Source organism: Macrobrachium rosenbergii, chromosome 41 (assembly GCF_040412425.1).
Source record: "Macrobrachium rosenbergii isolate ZJJX-2024 chromosome 41, ASM4041242v1, whole genome shotgun sequence".
Lineage (NCBI taxonomy): Eukaryota > Metazoa > Arthropoda > Malacostraca > Decapoda > Palaemonidae > Macrobrachium > Macrobrachium rosenbergii.
The window spans coordinates 88,333,941-88,355,945 of NC_089781.1; the positions used below are offsets into that span (position 1 = coordinate 88,333,941).

At 37.6% G+C, this 22,005-nt stretch overlaps 1 protein-coding gene across 2 annotated transcripts in view; it reads left to right on the top strand.

Moving 5' to 3' along the window:
• LOC136826969 (synaptonemal complex protein 2-like) overlaps positions 1-22,005 on the top strand; it is a 70,971-nt gene that overhangs the window by 45,074 nt on the left and 3,892 nt on the right. For both annotated transcript variants that reach the window (XM_067084580.1, XM_067084579.1), the window contains exons 9-11: positions 1,165-1,230; positions 8,226-8,321; positions 11,256-11,367. In XM_067084580.1, the coding sequence (XP_066940681.1) occupies positions 1,165-1,230; positions 8,226-8,321; positions 11,256-11,367 (274 nt within the window). The remainder of the gene's footprint in view (positions 1-1,164; positions 1,231-8,225; positions 8,322-11,255; positions 11,368-22,005) is intronic.

The window sequence follows — 22,005 nt, forward strand, 5'->3', positions numbered from 1 at the left end:
ATTTCCTAGCAGGGTTATAGAAAGCCAAATTCCCTTCACATATGGGATCAATTGAGTTCTTCATTTCCCAGCAAGGTTATAGAAAGCCAAACTCTGGTGCAGGACCTCAACATCACATATATGTACCAGGCTGTACAAGGGTATATAGGAGTTATCCTTCCTTTGTCACATGATTGACTGGGGAGCTAACATTTTCAAGTGGGAATAACATTACCAGTCATGTTTTTTTTTTTACAACTCCTCTGACCTAAAGAGTGAGGTCATATAAAAGACAAAAGTTGTATTCTTTTGGGAATAAATTACAAATTTTAAAGATAATTTGCATTTATTCTAGACATCAAGCAGATCTGATGTCTTATATAATTCCATCTCTTAACTCTCTCCACATTAGTCCCTGTTTTCAAAAGAAAAAGTGAATGCTGAAGTCAAAGTAAGTGGTTGGGTTCCCCAACTCCTTGCTCACTTGTTACTAGATTACCTAGTTACCAAGCTTCAACAATTGAACCAGCTTTTAATGCAGTCACAGTATATCCATATAAAGGACTTTTGGATTGGCTGTCCAAAAAAAAAAATGCAAATTTTGTTTATCTTTAAAATTTAAAGTTTTAGTTGCAATATACAACTCAGGAGGCTTAAATTTCAAGGACAGTTGAATTTAAAAGTGATAAAATATACTCGTATTTTTATTAAAATTGTGTAATTTCTTCATTAATGGAGAAAACTATGAATTTTTTATATTTTTATTAAAAGTTTTTTCATAAATAACAGGTGTATATTCTTGTTATTCCTAGTTGCATCAGACAACTTCTTCTTCTTCTTCTTCTTCTTCGTTTTAACCTGCTTTTTCCCTCATTCTTAAATTGTGAAAGTCAGTGTAGAAGCACTGTAGTTTTGTGCTGTTTTATCTAGAATAGTACTTTTGACATTGGAAAATGGCTTGATTTTTAAATTCATTAGTAAATTTTTTTTATGAATTGACCATATATTGTTGACAAGGATTTATACCAGTATTTTGTCCCCATTTAGAAAAATAAGAAATACAGGCCATAAGTGAAGAGTTTGCAATAGGTAAATGAAAGTCATTAGTTACCCTTGATAGTGTGGCTTGTTGTCTGATTGTACCATTAATTTTAGTGCTAGTAAAGTTTACTTTCATCTACACAGAATTCTGCCGAAGAACTCGACTGTTGGATGGCTAATGGCTCTAGGGGAAGCTTACCATTTTCTGGGGTAAGTTTTTGTGTGTTTTGCTTGTAACATGTATGTTGAAAACTGCTGGCTTTGTAGTTTTAATCATTGCTTTTTCCACATCAAAATGAAAATAAAAACCCTACCAAGTGAACAGTTAGTTGAGTGGCTCAGATTCAATTTGGGAACTGTGAAGTCTTCCAGGAAGCGTGTTGCCATCTTAGTGTTTTTAATTATTAGCTCCAGCATTTCTTTTTTTTTTTTTTTTGCTCAGGGAAATAACAGATTTTATTGTATTTGGGAAATAAATAAGACTCCATCAATTATTGTAATGGATATGGTCAAATATTAGCAATTTTTCATACTTATTTTACAGTGGAATGTTATTGGCAGATGGTAACAGTGGTTTCCCGATGGTTTCTTGTGTTGCAATACTTGCAAAATTTTTTATGAGAGAACAAAATATTAAAAAGAAAAACCCATAATTTTAAACCTTAGTGTATGATGTCAAACTTACTACATTCAGTTTTGCTTCCAATTATTGCCTTCCAGAATGGTAAATTTGGGTTTTCATAAAAAAAGAGGACATTTTTAAGCCCAAATAACTGATGTTACCTCTGTAAACCAAGATGTATTACAGTATTCAGTGCATATTCTTTTCATTTAAGGATGAGTTTTGACTTCAGCCTGTTAAGGACATTTTGCATGTACAGAACTTTCAGATATTTGTGTTTAAATTTTTGTTTATTTTATAATGGTTAGTATATGTGGGGCTGTTGGTAATAAAAGATTGAGATGTAAAAAGCTTCTGATATGAATATATAGCATGGTACAAAGTGATATAAAAGCGATTTGGTTTTCTCTATTACCTGCTATCCAAACACTTGCTATGCAGTATAATATATTACAGTATTTAACTTTTACCACTAAAAAACTTTTTAAATGAAATTTTTCTCTTCATTGTATAGCTTTACCTTTTGTGCCAGCAGAGGTACAACAGAGCAAAACTTAAGGTTCTTCCCATTTTCTTTAAGTACTGGCCCATAACCTTCTACTACCCTCCTCCCAGGGTTCTACAGGTAAAAACACTAAATGGCAGGCAGTATCCTTCTGTTGCCAGTGGAATCATCTAGTACTTCTGGATATACCAGCTTTGGGCTTCCTTTGTACTCTTGTTCTCCAACTCTATTGCAAAGTTTCCTTTCAACTCCGGATAGCAGTTAGGTGAACTGAGCAATAGTGTTTCATCAGCATTATCCTCCCTCAGTGCTAACTAGTTTACGAGTAATTTCCCTGCTTTAGAGGTGCTGCTGGGAATTGTGGTATATCAGGGAGTGGTATGAATCTGTGCCATGGTCCCCTCTTTCCTCTCGCTGTGGCACTGGTGCGATATCTAGCGCCTCAGGATTGCTCAGCCACATTTTAATGGAAAAGTCAGCTGGTGTTATTGCCTTCTTTCCCTAGCATGGCTGCATATGAATGATGTGGTAGCTAAAGATGATTATTTGGGGAAATCTTGCCTACTGTTAAAGGTCCTTGCATCAGCAGGGGCGGTTGGCATTCCAAATAAAAATAAGATCAATTGGCTAACCTGATTCACTATCTAGTTCACCTGTTTTCCATCAGGTATTTCAAATATTTTTCTCACCAGGATAGTTGATGGTGATTTGCTGGTTGTCATTGGCTGCTTTTTCATGATACTGTGATTTTTTTTGTTTTGTTGTCTCAGAATGTCTTTGACTCTTAGTGGAAACAAAACATTAGGTTTTGTTGGAATGTTTTCTATGTTAACAGATTGTATGCTATAGAATCAGAATACACACATGATTTTAGTGTTAGATAGATGCACATTGTGTGCCAGTTGTTGGAATGTTAACTAGGTATGAAGAGTGCAGGGAGTGATCAGACAAATTGATATTCCATATGTATAAGGAGAAGAGTTTCATATTGAGAAAACAGTTAGTTACATCCCTTCCTGCTTCATTCCTGGCTCCTGCATCTCCTAATTACCCTCCTCCATCCCCCCTCTCATACCTCCTACACCTAGGCCTGATGCTACGACCTCAGCTCCACCATCTGATCCCCTTCAATTCAGGAAAAGCATATTCTTATTAAACAGGATGTTAGTCTTATTTTGGAGGCTATTAAGTGTTGGCTGAATTCTGGTTTTGAACAGCCAGTCTGTGTGCTCCCATAGTGTGTGCTCTTTTTCAGTCCCCCTCAAGAGGATAGGTATTGGTGGCGTCATCTGTATATAGCCTGAGATTAGGACTGTCTTGTAACAGTTGGAAGAGGCTGCTGCCAGGGAACTGGGTTGGTTCTTGAGGCGAGGTTAATCTGTGGCCTTCAACACCTTCTCATCTGTCTCGAGCTTTTAGCATTTTGCTTGCTTGCCAAAAGATTGTGTTAAGGGTAATCATCATTCAGGTTATCGACATCACTGTTGTCAGTTCCTAATTGTAGTGAAGTTAGCTTAACCGTAATTCCTAATTGTAAGAAAGAATAAAATAACTGTAATGTTAAGACTTTTGCTAATTGTTCAAATTTCATGATATATTGTTCAGTCTATTATTTAATCTTTTTTCTATATTAGTATCTACTTTCACCTGTATTGTTTTAGCTTCTGTTGTTGATGGCTTTTTGTGTGCTTTCATTGCTAATGTTTCTCTTTCAGTTTTGACTGCATTAGCAAATGCCCCTTTTGAGTTGGCTGGTGCTGGTCTAAAAGCCTTAATGAAAAATACTTTGCTTTTAGTTGACAACATTTGGTCTCATGAGGCAGTTGTGTCATATTACTTGCCCATCTCTTCCCCCCTTCTGCCTTACACTACAAGTGGTACAGTGTTGTTTTTGCTAGTGGTGTTAAATGTGAGTTTTCTCAACTGTCTCTTGGCAGTTCGTGCAAGTTTTGCCAGGAGATGCTCTTCTTTCACTTAGTAGGGTTATTTCTTCGATGTCTCTGTCATATCGCAGCATTTTGCAGTGCCATACCACAAGATGGTGCTCTTTCTGGTGCCTTTCCTTCCCTTGCTGTCAAGTGTTGTGTTTTGAGATTCAGCTTTTGTTGCCATGAATTTTTTTCTCTGGCCTGGCTGAAGAGAAATCCAACATAGAGGAGTTGTCTTCTGTGGTTAGGCAGGTTGTTGATTGTTGTGTTTTCCTTTGTCATCATTTAGTTGAGGAGCTAGATTAGGTAGAGATTAAGGCTCTTTCATCTTCGGATATGTTGGAGTTAGATTAGGTAGAGACTAAGGCTCTTTCATCTTCTAATATGTTGGTGCCAGCTAAGTTTGTGATTTAGGCTGTTTTTCCTTTCAATTAGGGCATGACTTAAATAGTTTTTACATTCTGTCACATAAAGCATTGTTCCAGAATGCCAATACTTGTCCTTCTGATGCTCTGCCGCACAGGACCTCATCATCTTCTGTTCCAGAATTTGACTGCTTGGAATCTGGAAACACTAGTTCTTGATACTGGGTTATTTGGTTCAGTGCAGAGACAGGAACTTAGTCTAAATATATTTTCTGCAGTATTAAAGTTGTGTTTGCTGAACTTCCACTTAGCAGGTTGCTTTCTCCTTGTGCAAGCTCAAGGAGTTTTCTAGCTCCAGAGGACCTAAGATTTTAGAGAAGTACAGTATATGGAATGTTAGATCTCCTTATTCTGTTCTTCTTTTAGGAAGTTAAGGAGGAGGTTTTTGCTCAAAATCACATTGATTTGTTGTGACACACACCCATATAAATACTTGTAGTACAATTATATTGTTCATATCTTAACTAATACTTTAAACACAGAATTGTTATTAAAAAGCACAGATAAATGAAAGTGTCTTGTATTATTTTGTTTAACCAAATAATGGCTACATGGTCATTATCCAATTACACACTCAGACAAGATCAACAAACAAACACATGCACATTGTAAATAGTGTTGATTTTTATTGTACTTATGTACTACAGTATTACATTTATTTCGAAATTAATGTTGTCTACAGTTCTCAAGACTTATTTTTATCTAAAATCCCATTATTCAACAAAGGGTTGCATAATACTTTTTTGCTATGCTTCATTTCAAAGAGGTTTGCATATGCACTTTGCTCATTGTGAAGTATTTCTGAATTCCGAGCACATGAATACATGAATTTCAGACATTAGGAGAGTGGACTGTAATGGATCATTAAAGTACCATTTTATACCAATGTAAGGAAGATGAGGGAGAAGCTTTTTCATGTTGTCATATGGTAGTGTGAAACTCTGGGAATGGAGGAGCTGTTAACTATTTTTGAAATGTGGCAGTTGGCAGAAAGGTTCTGGACTAACAGTATTAATTTGGAATCAGACATTTTGATCCAAATATTGTATCAGCAAGGAAAAATGTCATTGTATCAGTGATTTGTTGATGCTTTAGACTATTTCAGAGGAACAGATGTTCTTGCAGATCCTTTCCAAAACTTCACATGATTTTCACTTCACCTAAAAAAGTAAAAATATCAGCAGTACTAGGAGAAAAAATTATTTTTGAGGAAGGGTCAGATCATCAAAAAAGCAACATAACTATGGTTTTCAATGTTTGTGGAGATAGCAGGATATCACCTTGTATGATAATCAATCCTAGAAAAAGAATTCACCCAATGAAAGCAGAAGTTTCTATCATGAATTCATAGTTGGCAAAAGTGAAAAATGATACATAACATATAAAACACTTTTTGAGTATTTTTGCAATGGGTTTAAAGACTGGGTGACAGACAGCAGTTATGTTCGAAGACAGTTACCATATGGACTGATTAGCATTAGTCAAGAAATAATTATCGCTTGGCCAGCAGCTTCATGAATAGAACTTGATCTTCATGCCAACCTTGAAGGTCATGGATTTGCTACATAATTTAATTTCTGGGGAAACTGTACCTTAGCTGAAGTTATTGAAGCTGCTCAGTGGAAGTATAACTCAGGTTTTACATTTCATTTCTTAAGGGATATTTAATTGCAATGTGAGCCTTGCAGAGCTTTAGCACCTCTACTTTGAACAGGGGAAGTACTGTCCTGAGTTGAAACATTAGTAGCTTGTTTGCCTTTCTACCAATTAGAAATCCGTTGGAATTATGGGAGGCTCGGTGGTACTACACAGTTTGTATGTGTGTGTGTGTGTGTTTTGTATAGGAGGATATCTTCATATTCATGAGAACTTCTAGTTTGTTGTGTATCTGTTGTTGCTTTGCCGAATCATGGCAGATGACTCCTTCCCCTTCTTACTACATACAATTATTGAGACCTTAAATGCCTTGTAATGAGGTTCTTGACCTGATATCTCCTTAATGGTAGTGGCAACAGCCTGTGAATTTTTTTACATCAAGTAAGCAAACACTATTGTCTATTCTGTTTAATTATAGTAAGAGCTAGATGGATAGTTGATTTTACTTTGCCCACTTCCTTGTGATGTGGGAATCAGCTATAATGAAGAGGTAAGCATTTTCAAATGCATAAATACTTAATTTAAGATTTAATTTTAGAAACCTTACTTCTCTATTATATAACAACCCTCCCATCCTCACCTTACTTCTCTATTACACAACAACCCTCCCATCCTCCCCCCATAGGTGGCTAGTGTTGTCAGTGCACCTCAAGCATTGCACTGTAGGCATTACTTAAGGTTCTTTGCAATGTCCCTTTGGCCCCTAGTTGCAACCTCTTTCATTCCTTTTACTGTACCTCCGTTCATATTCTCTTTCATCCATCTCCTTGGCACCCTCTCCTATCAATTGTTTCATAGTGCAACTGCGAGGTTTTCCTTCTGTTACACCTTTGAAACCTTTCTGCTCTCAATTTCCCTTTCAGAGCTGAATGATCTCATAGGTTCCAGCACTTGGCTTTTAGCCTAAATTCTGTATTCCATTCCATTCCATTCCATTCCTCCCATCCTCCAATACATATGCACCTATAGGTCCCCTAGTGGAGGGTGGGGGTGGAAGTAGAAGGATATGGGCCAGTACTTATAGAAAATGGGGAGAACCTTTAGATTTGCTATCTGTTGTACCTTTATTAGTGTGGAAGGTAATGCTGCATAATGGGAAAGTAAGTATTTGAAAAATAAACCTTAAATTAAGTACAGGCAGTCCCCGGTTATTGGCGGGGGTTCCGTCCTGAGGGTGTGATGATAACCGACATTGGCGCTTTATGGGGCTTTTTCGGCAATTATCGGGGCTTATCGGTGCCAAAAAGTGCCGATTTTCAGTATCAGCGCCTCTGTTACATGTGTAAGTGACAATCAGCGATTTTTGGCGCCGAAAATTGCCGATTTTCGTCACTAGACAAGCCCCGTAAAACCGGATCACCGTTAACCGGGAACTACCTTATGTATATTTTATGATAACCACCAGATCAGTTAGTTATTCTCAAACACTCATGACCAATTGGCCAGCAAGTAAAGGTTTTTTTGTTTGGTGCTGTACGTTATAAAGAAGTATACAGTGAGGTATGGTCGATATCTTACTCTAGCAGTTTCTTCCATGAGTAAAATGTGTGAGGAGTTGAATGCTACATGCCAGTAGACAGAGATTTCCTGGATTGAGGAATGAATCTTAAACATAGTGAATCAGTTGTAGTCTCTTCTTATCAGTTGCCATGCCAGGACTTCAAATAATAGTATTTTCACTTATTGTGTGCACATTATTGCATAGACCAGGATTTGAGGCAGAGTAGCCTAACTACAGGTTAATCATAGTTTTTACCTGTGCTTTATCTTCACTGCGGTGCTGTATAGTTTTTCTTTGTATTGAATGGAGTTTCTTGACATGTGTGTTTGGATGGGATGGGCCATGTTTGGCAAGATTAAAGTAGTATTTGAAGTAGAGTAGTGTGAGCCATGATGGACCATATCCAACACTATGTGCAATGAAAAATTTTGAGTATCTAGCATCCCTGACGGTCATGAAAGATTGGAAAAGATGTGTTATTGTATAAGAAATTATTGCATAGAAGTATTCAGGCTATGTTAATGAACTGTTGAATGTATTATGACCAATTTATTTCATTCTTGTGCAGGAAAAGGTTAGTTCTTCTTCCAGTAGACAGAAAAAACGAACATCATCTGCTCATGGACTTAAAGCTTATCAAAATACTAGTAGTAAAGAATCCAAGGTAAGTAATGAGGTCTCCTTCTCTTTCTTAACAATCTTTTTAGTTATCTGTCAACAAGCTGGGGATTATAGTTTGTGTGTGTCTGTATTACCTTGTCATTACCTTGTCCCACTCAGTTGAAGAGATATTAGTCAGTCTTGTCACAAATATATATCATCCTGCATAAATGAAGACTGTCTGTTTGTGTTAGTTATGTCTGTCAGTTAGTTAGTCCATATGTGTGTCATACTTACCTTGTCATCACAACAGGTCAGTAGCATTGATACATAGGTAGACTCATACAGTACATAGATGTACATGAAGGGACATTATCTATGTGGCAGTCCTTTAATGTGTTTGTTCTGCTTACCTTGTTATCAAAACTCCTACACAAACACAACACATCATTACTGCATGGCCAGTTGGTCAAAACTTCACAGCAAAGCTTAGAAATCCAGATAGTCTTAAATGTATTCATGCTTTAAACATCCATTTTTGACTGTATATGTAAATTGGTTCTGTACCCAATAAGTAACACACATCATTGATAACTAAGCAGCAGACTTGTAGAAAAGAACACTTTACCTCTTAGTAATCAAATTCTAGCATATGATACACCTTGATAGTGAAGAATGGGAAATGATGGGAAAATAACACCAGGTTTTTTGAGATTAAGTTTCTTTCTAATATTTATTGTGAAAATTAAGTCAATGGCTATCAAAGCCAATTGGCAAGCATATATCCAATGACTTGTAACACTAATGAATTTTTAAAATTTTTAATCAAAATGCTGGAGGCTATTCAAGCTGTTGATCCCCTTGGCTAACATCTTTTTCCTAGTATAATTTGTAATGTTAATGGTTTCCTAATCTTAAATAATACCAAAGCAGTGAGCAGCTTAGTATATATATATGTGTGCAGCTTGTCCTGTACTTGCATGATAATCACAAGGTCGTCATTGACATGCCATGCTTGGCAATAATTCTACACTTCACCATCCCCCAGCAAAGCAGTCTAATATCTTCAGTTTAGTCATCAGGGTTAAGACCTCCTTCTGCGGCTTTGGAGGCAGCAGTGCCATCAGCAAGTAAAAAAAAGCCCCAGCAAATAAAAAAATTAGCTGATAGAAAAGTATGATAGACACTACCAAAAGCCACAGATTTCTGTATATTGAGTTCTGACCCCACATCGTAACTACAAAAAGTTCTGCTGAGCTGAGGGAAATCAGCATGCAAATTTTCCCGTGGCTACACCAAAATCACCTCACCCTCAATCTGCCTTCAGCATCAGTAAGCCAGTCTGATCAGTTAACAACATTATGCTTATCAGCATATGCACAGTACTTAGCAAGTTTGCCTGGATAAGCTAGCAAGTTTGCCTGGACAAGCAGAGCTATTTTTTCCATTCACCCAAGAGGTTTCAGTCTTTGTCCTTCCTATCTGTATGCACCAATAGATGGGCACATGTATTTTATATGAATAAATGTTTATACTTCCTTTTGTGCTGAAAAAAGAGGAGGTAGTTGCATAGTGCATGTAATAGAAAAGTAAATGTTTGCAGTAAATATGCAAGAATGTTTTAATGAACAGAATGCCTAAGGAAAGGTAGGTAGAAGAATTTTAATACCATTACCCCCAAAAAAATGAATACAAAGAGCTCATTCTCCAACCAACATGACAGACAGCACAAGTTAAAAAAAAAACCTGAACAAAGAAAATTCCAGACCAACAAGGGGCACACAGTCGATGGGGTATGAATGATTGGTTGCTGAAAAATTTAAGTGCTTTACTGTACTTGCACAAGATATAGTAAAAAGCAACTCTGGTACAGTACTCAGAACACTAAACTATTATTACAAGGTGAAGAAGCAACACACAATAGCCATGGGTTTCAAAATTTTGAAAATACCAATCCCTGAAGAAACCACTGATATCAATGAAAGAAAAAAATTAATGGAATGAAAAACTGACTGAAAATGAAGAAAGTATATGTACTTCTAAAACTGGTTGTAAGAGTTGGAAAAACTTCAAGCTTTGACTAGTTGAACAGACGTAGTCAGTTGCCAACATCCTTTTTAGACCACCGGAACCAATTGCACATGCACCATTCTCAAGACTGAGAGTATTAATGCTCAGTTTCTTCTTTGAAATAATATCTCTTGAATGTGCATTTATTCACAGATAGGCTGTGTAAAATTAATGGGGCACAGTGAAACAAGTACAGGCAGTCCCTGGCTAATGGCGGGAGATCTGTTCCCGGCCGAGGACCTATAACCGAAAATCGCCAATAATTATGATAATAAATGGATTTTGCAACATCATAAGCACCAATAAAACACCTATCGGCGCTGTTAACCGCTTATCAGCGCCAATAAACTGCTCCTGCTTACTGACACTGATAAACCACTTACCGATAATGAAAGTCGCTGACGGTTGCTGAAAATCTGGTTAAAGACTTGGTTAGCAAAGCATCATAAATCCAAAACGCTGTTAACCAATGCCGCTGATAAGTGAGGACTTCCTACAATATTGCAGTAATCCAACCTAAAAATCCTCATCATACTAATGAAACTTTAGATAGTAAATAAAAAGTCATCTTTGTAGATGTCTTGCACAACATTGTTCTGTGTATCTGTTGTATCTAGTCCAAATCCAATTGGGGTACCTTCTGATCACAATTTTAGGTAGCCTGTTGCTTCCCTTTTGGAAGTTGGAAGTCTGCCAAAAATTATTTCAACATTCAGAATCATACTTTTTAATTCATTTATAATTGTGCTATTCTCTGTTGGTTGGCATGTTTTTTTGTGTATTGTGTCTTTTAATGTGTCCTATGTTGAATTTTTATTTACTGAGCAAGATCTGTTGTTTGTGATATTATCAAAGCGAATATTGAATTTTTTATTATTGGGCAAATTGCTACTTTCTTCTAGTTTATTTTAAAAATTTTCCTTTGCAGACGGACAGCAGTACAGTCAACATTAAAAAATCAAGTGATGAACATGAAAGAGTACCTGCCAGGAAGAAGAGGCGCAGAAGTAGAAATGTATCCCATATTCTTTCTTGTACAGGTACATTAATTATGTTGTGTAGGGGAGATTTTATGAATTGTAAAAGATACTGTAAACAAACCACTGAGCTAAAAAAGAGATTTTAAGAGTGGATTGCTTCAGGAAGCTAGGTGAGATTTTACTAAGAACAGTGAAGAAAGGAATAGGAGAGGAATGTTGAGATAACCTAAAATTTTTACAGGTTAGACATGTCCGGGGAAAATTTGAGTCGCTAGACATGTGCAGGGAGAGTATGAGTTGCTGTTTGTCCCTTGGGATTCCACATAGAGCACTTGTATAGTGGCTTAAAAATAAGTTTTTCAGCAACTTATTATAGAGGAAGTCGCATCTACCACCATGTTCTACTACTACTACTAATTGACTTACTGATAGGTAAATTTTGTTAAACAGATTTCACTTGGTTTATCATGGATCATGTTAATTCTTTTGTTCATGCTGTTAGAAATATAAGAAATTTAATGAGACATCACAATTTTTTTTTTATAGGCAAACAGTTTTGCATTTTTGCTTGTACTTCTCCATATTCAAAAAATCCTGGTACATATGCAAGTCTTGTTTCCTGCTGCGAAGTAAGGTCATCCATTCCAGATTTACAAATCTGACAGTAAGGATGCCCCCCCTCTCTCTCTCTAGTAGTAGTTAGTAGTAGTAGCAGAACTTGGTGGTAGATGTGACTTCCTCTATAATAAGTTGCTGAAAAACTTATTTTTAAGCCACTATACAAGTGCTCTATGTGGAAGTGCATATAGGAAGCAGTTTGGTACCTGCAATGCTCTTTTAAACTTGACATGCCATTTTCAAGAGAACCTTGATAAGGTTTTGAATGTAGAGTAATTCAAATAGATTTAAGTGCTGCTTTTAATTTAGCAAATCGCATATTTATAAACGTCAGAATCTTGGAGTGGGTGGGTATGTTGTAGGATTACTTCAAGATTTCCTTACAGCTAGGCAGTAGTGAGTTGCTGTTTATGGGAACTAGTGAACTTACTGTTTTGGAGTTCCACAAGTCTGCTGTTGATTTTAGTGTATACAAGTGATATGGTTGTTGGCTTGGAAAACAAGATTGTTTAGTATGCCAATGATGCAGCACTTGTGGGTGTAGTAAAGTTTCCACGTTTGAGAAATAAAGCTGTCCTTAGTCTCAGTCGGGGCATGGAGCAGATTAGTGAATAGTGGGGAATGAGGCTGAACTCGAGTAAAACAAAAACTATTGATTAGTATATATCTCTCTGATTTTCCACCCCATCCTACCCTTCAAGTGGATGGAACTCTGCTGAATGAGTTGGAAGCTTCTACTATACAGTACTTGGGGTAACTTTTGACTCGCATCTCTCTCTTTAGAAACATCTAATGAAAGTGTCAGCAAATGCTGCATTGAGGTTAGATACAGTATTTTCCATGCATTCGTGGGGGTTAGCGACCACAACCACCCGTGTTTAGCGAAAATCTGCATTAAGTTGGTATTCCCCCCTAAAAATGCTTATAACTGCCTATTCAAACACCAAAGACCCCTCTAAAAATGCTATAACTGCCTATTTTAATAGTTCTGACACCAAATACAGGCAGTCCCTGGGTTACAACAGGTCCGGCTTGCAATGTTCCGAGGTTACGACGCTTTTCAAATATATTCATCAGAAATATTTACCAGTTTACAACGCTGATCCGACAGAAGAAATATGGCTACAAAACGGCAGAATAAAAATTTAGAGGTTTTTTTTGATGAAAAACTCAATAAAAAATGCAGTTTACATTGTTTTCAATACCCAGAACATTTAAAAGTAAGGTTTTCTTAGGATTTTTGACGATTTTCAACGATTTTTCGGCTTATGACGAGTTTCGGCTTACGACGCGGCGTAGGAACGGAACCCTGTCGTAAACTGGGGACTGCCTGTATACTTTAAACTATCATCCTGAAACACTTTAATATCATTTCAAAATCATCTTAAAACTTTACCCTTAAAAATATATGGCTTACAGCTATGTGTGAAAACTAATCAAGTTACCCCTATATTCAGGCACACCCATTTTCTCTCATATAGTATTGAAGCTGTCCTGTTTTGTTTTTACGCATAGGGGAAACATTGGGAATTCACAAGTAGACAGAGAGGGGAAACATCGGGAATTCCAAATAAAGTTAAGTACTGTACCCACAAATTTAAATATGCATTGAAAAAAATACCAAATTATAAATGCAATCAGCATTGATGAAATATTCTCATGTGTATGTTCATGTTACAGTGATTTACTAATTTTCAAATAATAATATTAATGCAAACATAGCAAAATATCAATAAAGTGTTATTTCACTTACAGGATCCATTTATACCGTATTATTATATTGATCTGCTATCATCATAATGTTTATAAAAAAACTGATTGTCCCAACATTTGTAATGTTTATGTTCTCAGAATCAGCTGATTGAGCCTACTAATTAGGAAAATAATTTTTTAGTTGCTAAAAGAAACGAATGTATTAATGGAATTATTACTTTTAATTTTGTACTTAAAAGTTTATGATACAGTAAATCATATTTCACAAAAGAGAGAGAGAGAGAAAGAGAGAATACAACTCGTACACTAGACAGTACATACACAACCATCCTAGCTACAAGCTGTGTGATTGGCTACTTTAAACCCTTCAAACCAATAGCATATCAGAGAGAGAGAGAGAGAGAGAGAGAGAGAGAGAGAGGTTGCACTAAGGTGTTTATATTGGTAAGCTGTTTGTGATTTTGCGGGATTTTAATTTAGCATTTTATTGATATTTTGCTGTGTTTACATTAATATTAATATTTGAAAATTAGTCCCCATAGGGTAGCGCCATCAGTGCACCTCATGCGGTGCACTGTAAGCATTACTTAAGGTTCTTTGTAGCGTTCCTTCGGCCCCTAGCTGCAACCCTTTTTGTTTCTTTTACTGCACCTCCTTTCGTATTCTCTTTCTTCCATATTACTTTCCACCCTCTCCTAACAGTTGATTCATAGTGCAACTACGAGGTTTTTCTCCTGTTAAACGTTTCAAACCTTTTACTGTCCATTTCCGTTTCAGCGCTGAATGGCCTCATAGGTCCCAGTGCTTGGCCTTTGGCCTAAATTCTATATTAAATTCGATTTGAAAATTAGTAAATCATTTTCTTAGCATAAAAAATGTATTTAGCTACAAAAACAAAATGAAAATCCAGTAATTGGTGAATATTGCTCTATGAAAAAATTTGCAAATTAGTGAATTTTCCCATGATATATTTGGAAATAAGTTCCACATAAAAACCTGCGATTAACTGAAGGTGTGATTGCTGAGCTGCGATCTTGCAGGGACCCACTGTATTGTACACATGACCTCCCTTGCTTGAGGGTTCAATCAGGCATTGATCTTCTTTTTCGTTCACTTTCCTGTTTTAAAGAAGTGTGTAGGACAGGCTGATGAGAAAGCGAAAGTTGCTTGGTGGATTATCAGGAAAGTGCCTTCGTCTCTACATAATCTTTTCCTTCTGAGTGTTTTATTTCTAAATCCATCCTGACTGTCCTCCCCCAGTTGTTTTGGCAAGCCTGGCAGATTTTTTTCTCCTTACAAGGTGTGTCGGCCCCACCTTGTTGACCAGTTGCTTCCGGCATTTTTTATCAATGACGTATGGTGATGGTTATTTATACTCTCAATAGAATTTTTGTAAATAATATAAATACTCTTGTTGTTGATGGTATTGTTGTTTATTGTTCTGTTGATTTTTACAATGGTACTGTTGTTAAGAGTCTATTTTATTAGTTTTGCTACCGATTTAATGTTGTTAATTTTAATTTCTTTGGGAGACATTGAGCTGAACCTTGGGCCTATTACTCCTTAGTAAAAAAATTGCAAATTACTTTGCTCAAATATTCGCAGCTTAAGGTAAAATTTTCTTGATCTCGAGAGTTGTGCCCGTAACTACAATTTGATGTTTTTATCTGAGACTCTTGGAAGTAATAACAAGTCAAAGGTTGAGTTTTACACTAAGTCCAGACGACTTACTTATCACCAGAAAAATTTGGAGTGTAGTTGCCATGAAGTTCTTTGTTTTAAATTTTCAATAAGTTCTACAATGTTTACGTATTTGCTGTTTACTGCAATCCAAATACTGTATTGAAGATTCTATATATGATTGTCTTCTGGAAAGGATTCAAAAGCATCATTTGTTATTTGTGGAGACTGCAGTGCAAAGCACAGTGAGTGGCTAAATTCAAATTCCACAGATCAACATAGCCAATCTGCTCTTGAGTTCTGTTTTTCCTCCGATTTTGTCCAGCTAATTGAGAAACCCATACACAATTCTGGTAATAGATTAGACCTCGTATTCATAGATATTCCAGCTATTGTGAAGTCCAAGGTCTGTGAATATATAGGCACTCCTGATCAGAGTGCTATTGAGATGGACATATCTGTCAATCAGTATAAGTATTCCTAATTCCACTATTGGAAAAATGGTCTGGCTGAAATTCAGAGCCAATTGGGATTACATTTATTGAAGCTTATCAGGCACTTAATATTTCTGTTGCTATATCAGATCCTGAGCCCAAGAAGAAGCTAAATGAAATGCTGATGGCTATTTTAATAATTATGTCCCTAGAAAGGTCATCAAATTTAGGACAAATGACCAGCCATAGTTAGATGATATATGTAAACGAGCCTCCATGAAAAACAGACCAAATTCAATGCATGGAGAGAAAATTGTTCAAATGAAAACTACACCATTTATGTCGAGTGTCACCATGTGTGAATAGAACTTACCACACAGCCAAGAGAAATTACAATAATTCCTTGAAGAGGAAACTTGAAGGAATTATTGAGCCTCATATGTGGTGGACAAAATTGGCATCATCTATCTTTGGGTCAGGCTTCTCTTCCATTCCACCACTACTAACAAATGATGGTAGATTGGTTACTGGCCCTAGGGAAAAGGCTGAACTGCTTCATTGAGCTTTTGAAGCTAAGCAGTCAGCTGAGGATGTCCCTCTCCCTGATACTTGTCATCCTGAACATATTCTTACAAAAATTTTTTCACTCCAGGGATGTTAAGAAAATTCTTAATAATCTTGATAGCTGGGGTGGAGAAGATCCTGATGGTTTCTTCCCTTTGTTTTTTTTTAAAGTTTCTATTGTGTTCTCCCAAGATTACTAGATTCTATAGACTTTTATGTCAATGTAGTATCTTTGTGGATAAGCACAGTGCCTGTTCCAAAGAGCAGCATATCTGCAGACTGCAGTAACTACAGACCAATCTCTATTCTTCCTGTGCTCTCCAAAGTTGCTGAAATACTTATTTTTAAGCCACTATATAAGTATGTGGAATCTAAAGGATTGTTAGTTGATAGTCAGTATACATATAGGAATCAGGTACCTGCCATGCTCTTTTAGACTTGACATGCCGTTTGCAAGGGAACCTTGGTAAGGGTTGTGGTTGCAGAGTAATTCAAATAGATTTTATTGCTGCTTTCGACTTAGTGTATCACAAGACACTTATTTATAAACTTCAGAATGTTGGGGTGGGTGGATATGTTTTAGGATTACTTCAAGACTTCCTTGCAGGCAGGAAGCAGCAAGTTGCTCTGATGGGATCTTTAGTGAACCAAGATCTATTGTGTCTGGAGTTCCACAGGGCAGTGTTCTTGGTCCACTGTTATTTTTAGTGTATACAAGTAATATGGTTGTTGGCCTGGAAAACAAGATTGTTCAGTATGCTGATGATGCAACAGTTGTGGGTGTAGTAAAGTCTCCACATAGAATTGAAGTTGCCCTCAGCCTCAATCAGGACATGGACCAGATCAGGGAATGGTGTAGTCAGTGGGGTATGAGGCTGGACTCCGTTAAAACGAAAACACTATTGCTTAGCAGATCTTGTACAGAATTCCAACCCCATCCTCCCCTTCAGTACAGAATTCCCACCCCATCCTCCCCTTCAGTACAGAATTCCCACCCCATCCTCCCCTTCAGGTGGATGGAACTTTGCTGAATAAATCTGAAGCTTTAACTATTCTAGGTGTAACTTTTGACTTGCATCTCTTGAATTTCGTCTGATCAGTGAGTATTTCTTCTATTTTTCTATGGTATTTTTGAGTATTGATGAGGACGAAGGTGGTGGTCATGTCAGCTCTCCTCACAATGATGTTTTCTCTCCCTCTCAGTTGCTTAGCCACTGATGATCTTCAACCCCTTCTGCTCGACGAATCCCTAACTGAACGCGGAAACTATCACAGTGATATTGTCAACCGTCGGGTTAGAGAGGTGGCTAAGCAACTGAGAGAGGGGAGAGAAGACATCACTGCCGCCTTCGTCCTCATCAATACTCAAGAATACCATAGAAAAATAGAAGAAATACACGCTGATCGGACGAAATTCAAGAGAATCACAAAGAACCCAGTAGACAACATTAAACGAGAAGCAAACAAACTCATATAAACCATAGAAACTAACAGTGCTGCAACAAACGCTACCCACCTCCCTACCATCACAGGCGATTATAGCCGAGGATACATATATGGTAATATCAAGACACACAAACCAGGAAACCCCCCTGTGACCCATCATCAGCCAAATCCCTGCCCCTAGCTACCACCTGGCCAAAAGACTGAACACTCTACTCACCCCCTACACACCTAACACGTACAGCCTTAAGTTGTCTGCTGAGTTTCTACAAGTTCTCTGGTTGGCCCCGCCTGGTGGTTTCATCGCCTCTGTGGCCACATCCCTAAACACATCCTTCGGTCTCTCATGGAGATATGTACAAAAAGGGCCCCGTTCGCCAACCACGGAGGACACATGTATTTACAAGTAGATGGAGTCGCCATGGGTTCCCCCCTAGGAGTCTTATTTGCAAATTTTTACATGAGTACTGTTGAACAACGGGTCTTTGCTAATGTACGTAAACCCCCCGTTTACATGCATTATATCGATGACACCTTCCTCCGTGCAGACTCACAAGAGGAGATTGATAACTTACAGGCTGCCTTCCACCAGCGCAGCAGCATGTCCTTCACCACAGAATATGCTACAGCAGCATGTCCTTCACCACAGAATATGCTGAAAACAACTGCCTTCCCTTCCTCGACGTGTTGGTAGAACAACAGGGCACCGCCTTCAACACTTCTGTTTACACCAAACACACTAACTTGGGCGTTTGCATGAATGGTGAGAGCGAGTGCCGGGAGCATTATAAAAACTCTGTGATTAAAGCCTATGTTCGTCATGCCCTCTCCCACTGCTCCTCGTGGCGAAAAACACATGAAGAACTCGACCGCGCTGCACAAGTATTGGTTATCAATGGACAGAAAAACCGAGACATCCAATACGTAGTAATGAAAGGTTTGGAGAACTGGTACCAACAAGAACCCTGTCCGGCCCCCCTGAAGATATTAAATTATTCTACAGAGGGAGGTTCCACAAACGGTATAAAGACTATGAAAAAGCCCTGAAAAACATCATCAAGGAGCACGTTGCCCCCACCGACCCGACGAAAAATGTACAATTGATTATCATCTATGCCAGCAAGAAGACAAGCAGTCTTATTATGAACAACAACCCCACCCCTCTACAGGAACCGCTGAAGAAGACCAATGTGGTGTACCAGTACAAATGCCCTTCGCGAGGATGCCCTGGACCTACATCGGAATGACTACCATGCATCTTTCGAAACGGATTTCCTGTCATGCCCAAGAGGGGGCCATTTTCAACCATGCTAGAGACGCTCACAACCTTCGTGTCTGGCGTAGTGATATTATCAATTGCTCCGAAGACTACAGATACTAGGGGCACTGCATATAGGAGCAGAAAAACCTACCATCAACATTACCCAAGAAACCTAACTGCTTCCGACAGTGACACGAGGCCCTATCACAGCGCCCCCTGAAAACATAACTATCGGAACATCCCAGCAGGACGTTGAGAGCAGCAGCAACGAACAAGACCCTCCTGGTGAACCCCCTGATGGAGGACGTGACCTCAATGAAGCTATAAATGTACTCCTCCACAGGGCACGTCTTACGAACCATAGGGCATTGCAGAGCAACCACTACGCTCTGAGAGTAAGGCAGAGAAATCGCCAACCAATGGGGAGAAGATCATGCCTAGTGACGTCAGCGCTCTCTTGGCCAATCAAAAATCAACGCTCTCTCGACCAAATAAAAAAGCAGACCTTGACCAGCGCCCCTCGCTGACCACTGATATAAAAAAGTTAGACCATAGCCACCACTTCATTCAGCTCCTGCTTGAAGAAGGAAGAAGGCCTTCCAAAACATGTCGCGATACCTATGATCCCAGCAGCACTGACGACCCCTGCATTCGTTTTTGGACCTCACCCTCGGAATTTCCACTACCTTCGACTTTTTATATTTTTATAAATAAAACCCCTACAATGAACTTTGGCATTTTACTTATTTTTGTTGCTGAAGAAGAAAAAAGGCTAATTAGAAGAGTTGAACGAATAATCTACAAGATTAATACAACCAGTGCTGCCATCATATTTAACAAAATAATAATAATAATAATAATAATAATAATAGTAATAATAATATAATGTTAATAATAATAATCATCTCCCTTAAAGTAAGGGGATTGGGGAAGTAGAGCGTAATCTTGGGTGTAAATTGCAGTATTAATGCTAACCTGCCAAGCTGTTATTTCTATTACAAATGGGAGACTAGGGATTTCCTCAATTCTAGAATGAGGCTGCAAGAAAGCCAAATTCTGGCAGAGAGCTTGTCAGCCTCAACATCACTTATGCCTTCCTGTAAAGCTGATCACTAGAGTCATTCCTCTTCTGCTCACATATGTGACTTGGAAACTGGTACATATGGGTGGAAAAACAGCCAGTCTTGTTCTTCATACAATACCTCCTACCTAAGGAGTGAGTCTCTTTGTAAAAGATGAAGGTTTGTAGCCTTAGATCAGAACTAACAAACGCAGGGTTTGCCTCCATTTCTGAAGGGAAAAGTAACACTGGAAGGTGAGGGAGGGTCAGTCACCCACCCTTTCATTTCATCTTCCACCAGTTTCCTTGTTATCAAGCTTCAGCAACCGAACCAGCTACTACCCAAGGTATATCCGTGTATATGACTTAAGGTTTATATATGTAGGAGAAAGGAAAGTTATCTTGAATATGGTGATGTTCTGAGTTACTGTACATTTCATGTTCAGTGTTTTCAGTGTATTTTCCAGTCTTAGGAAATTCATTGTTATGCGTTGCCCATCTGGCTATGTCATAATACAGTACTCCATACCATAGTTTTCCATAGTGCTGTGTGTAAGTGTCTTATATTGTCTTATTTAATTTAATTTTTTATTTACAGTAAACCCCCTGTATTAACGTTCTCACAGTTCACTGATTCACTGATTCGCAGGATTTTCTGTGGAATGTATCTCTAAATTATTCGCAAAAAATTCAGCAATTCGCGAACTTTTTGTCAGAAAATATTTTCGTGACTAAATAAATTTTTTTGTGATAAAAAAATTATTTACCAATTTCCGAATAATATAATAATAATAATAATAATAGTAATAATAATAATAATAATAAACTCTTAACATTAAATAATAAGTAACTCAAAGAGAGAGAGAAACTGGTTTTCTCCCCTTCATTCAGGATGAACCTGACCTCATTAAAGCGAAGATAGATGCTCAGAATTGTTACTATTGAAATATTAAAATTGTATTAAAGCACTATTGAAATTATATTACATTAAAATGATATATGTGTTTCAGGATGATAGTATAAGCATAGTTAGAGGGTACATTTTATGATAAAACAATGATTTATGGTACTCTCTCTCTCTCTTTTATTTAGATGAGGGAATTGTTCCGACGTAATATGTATGTATGTTTCTTTTGTATGATAAATAAATGATTTACCTAACAAGTACTAATTTTCAAATATTAAGATTAATAATAATAATAATAACATATTGTCCATGCATTTGTGTAGTAAATTTTTAACATTTTAAACAAACAGATATTGATTCCCAGTCTTTTTAACCTTGACTTGAGAAAGGAGGAGGAAGGGTAAATGTCATTTTACTTAACAGTTTGACATATTGGTCAGAGGGGAAGGAGTGTTGCCCTCAGAAGCTCAAGGATTTAAATTTTTTTATATCGTAAGGAATTATTCTCTCTCTCTCTCTCTCTCTCTCTCTCTCTCTCTCTCTCTCTCTCTCTCTCTCTCTCTCTCTCTCTCTCTCTCTCTCTCTGAAAAAGAAACTTTTTGTGTGTGTGTTCATATTGTTTTAAAAATGTGTAGTAAAGGTATTACGTCTTTGGAAGAGAGAAAACAAACATATAAATTTTTTTGTTGTCAGAGAGATTAAAGAGATAAACTCTCTCTCTCTCTCTCTCTCTCGCCAGCCTTGTTGGATAAAAGTTGAAGTGGTAACTCTCTCTCTGCTTTGGCTGGAAGGCATAGAAGTACATATGTATATATTTTTAAGGGTATTAATGTTTAAGATGGCTTTGAAATTTTATTAATACAGGCAGTCCCTGGTTATCGGAGGGGTTCCGTTTCTGAGGGTGTGATGATAACCGAAAATCGGCGATTTCGGCACTTTTTCGGTGATTTTCAGGGGTTATCGGTGCCGAAAAGCACCGATTTTCGGTTATCGGCACCTCTGTTAGGTATGTATCGGC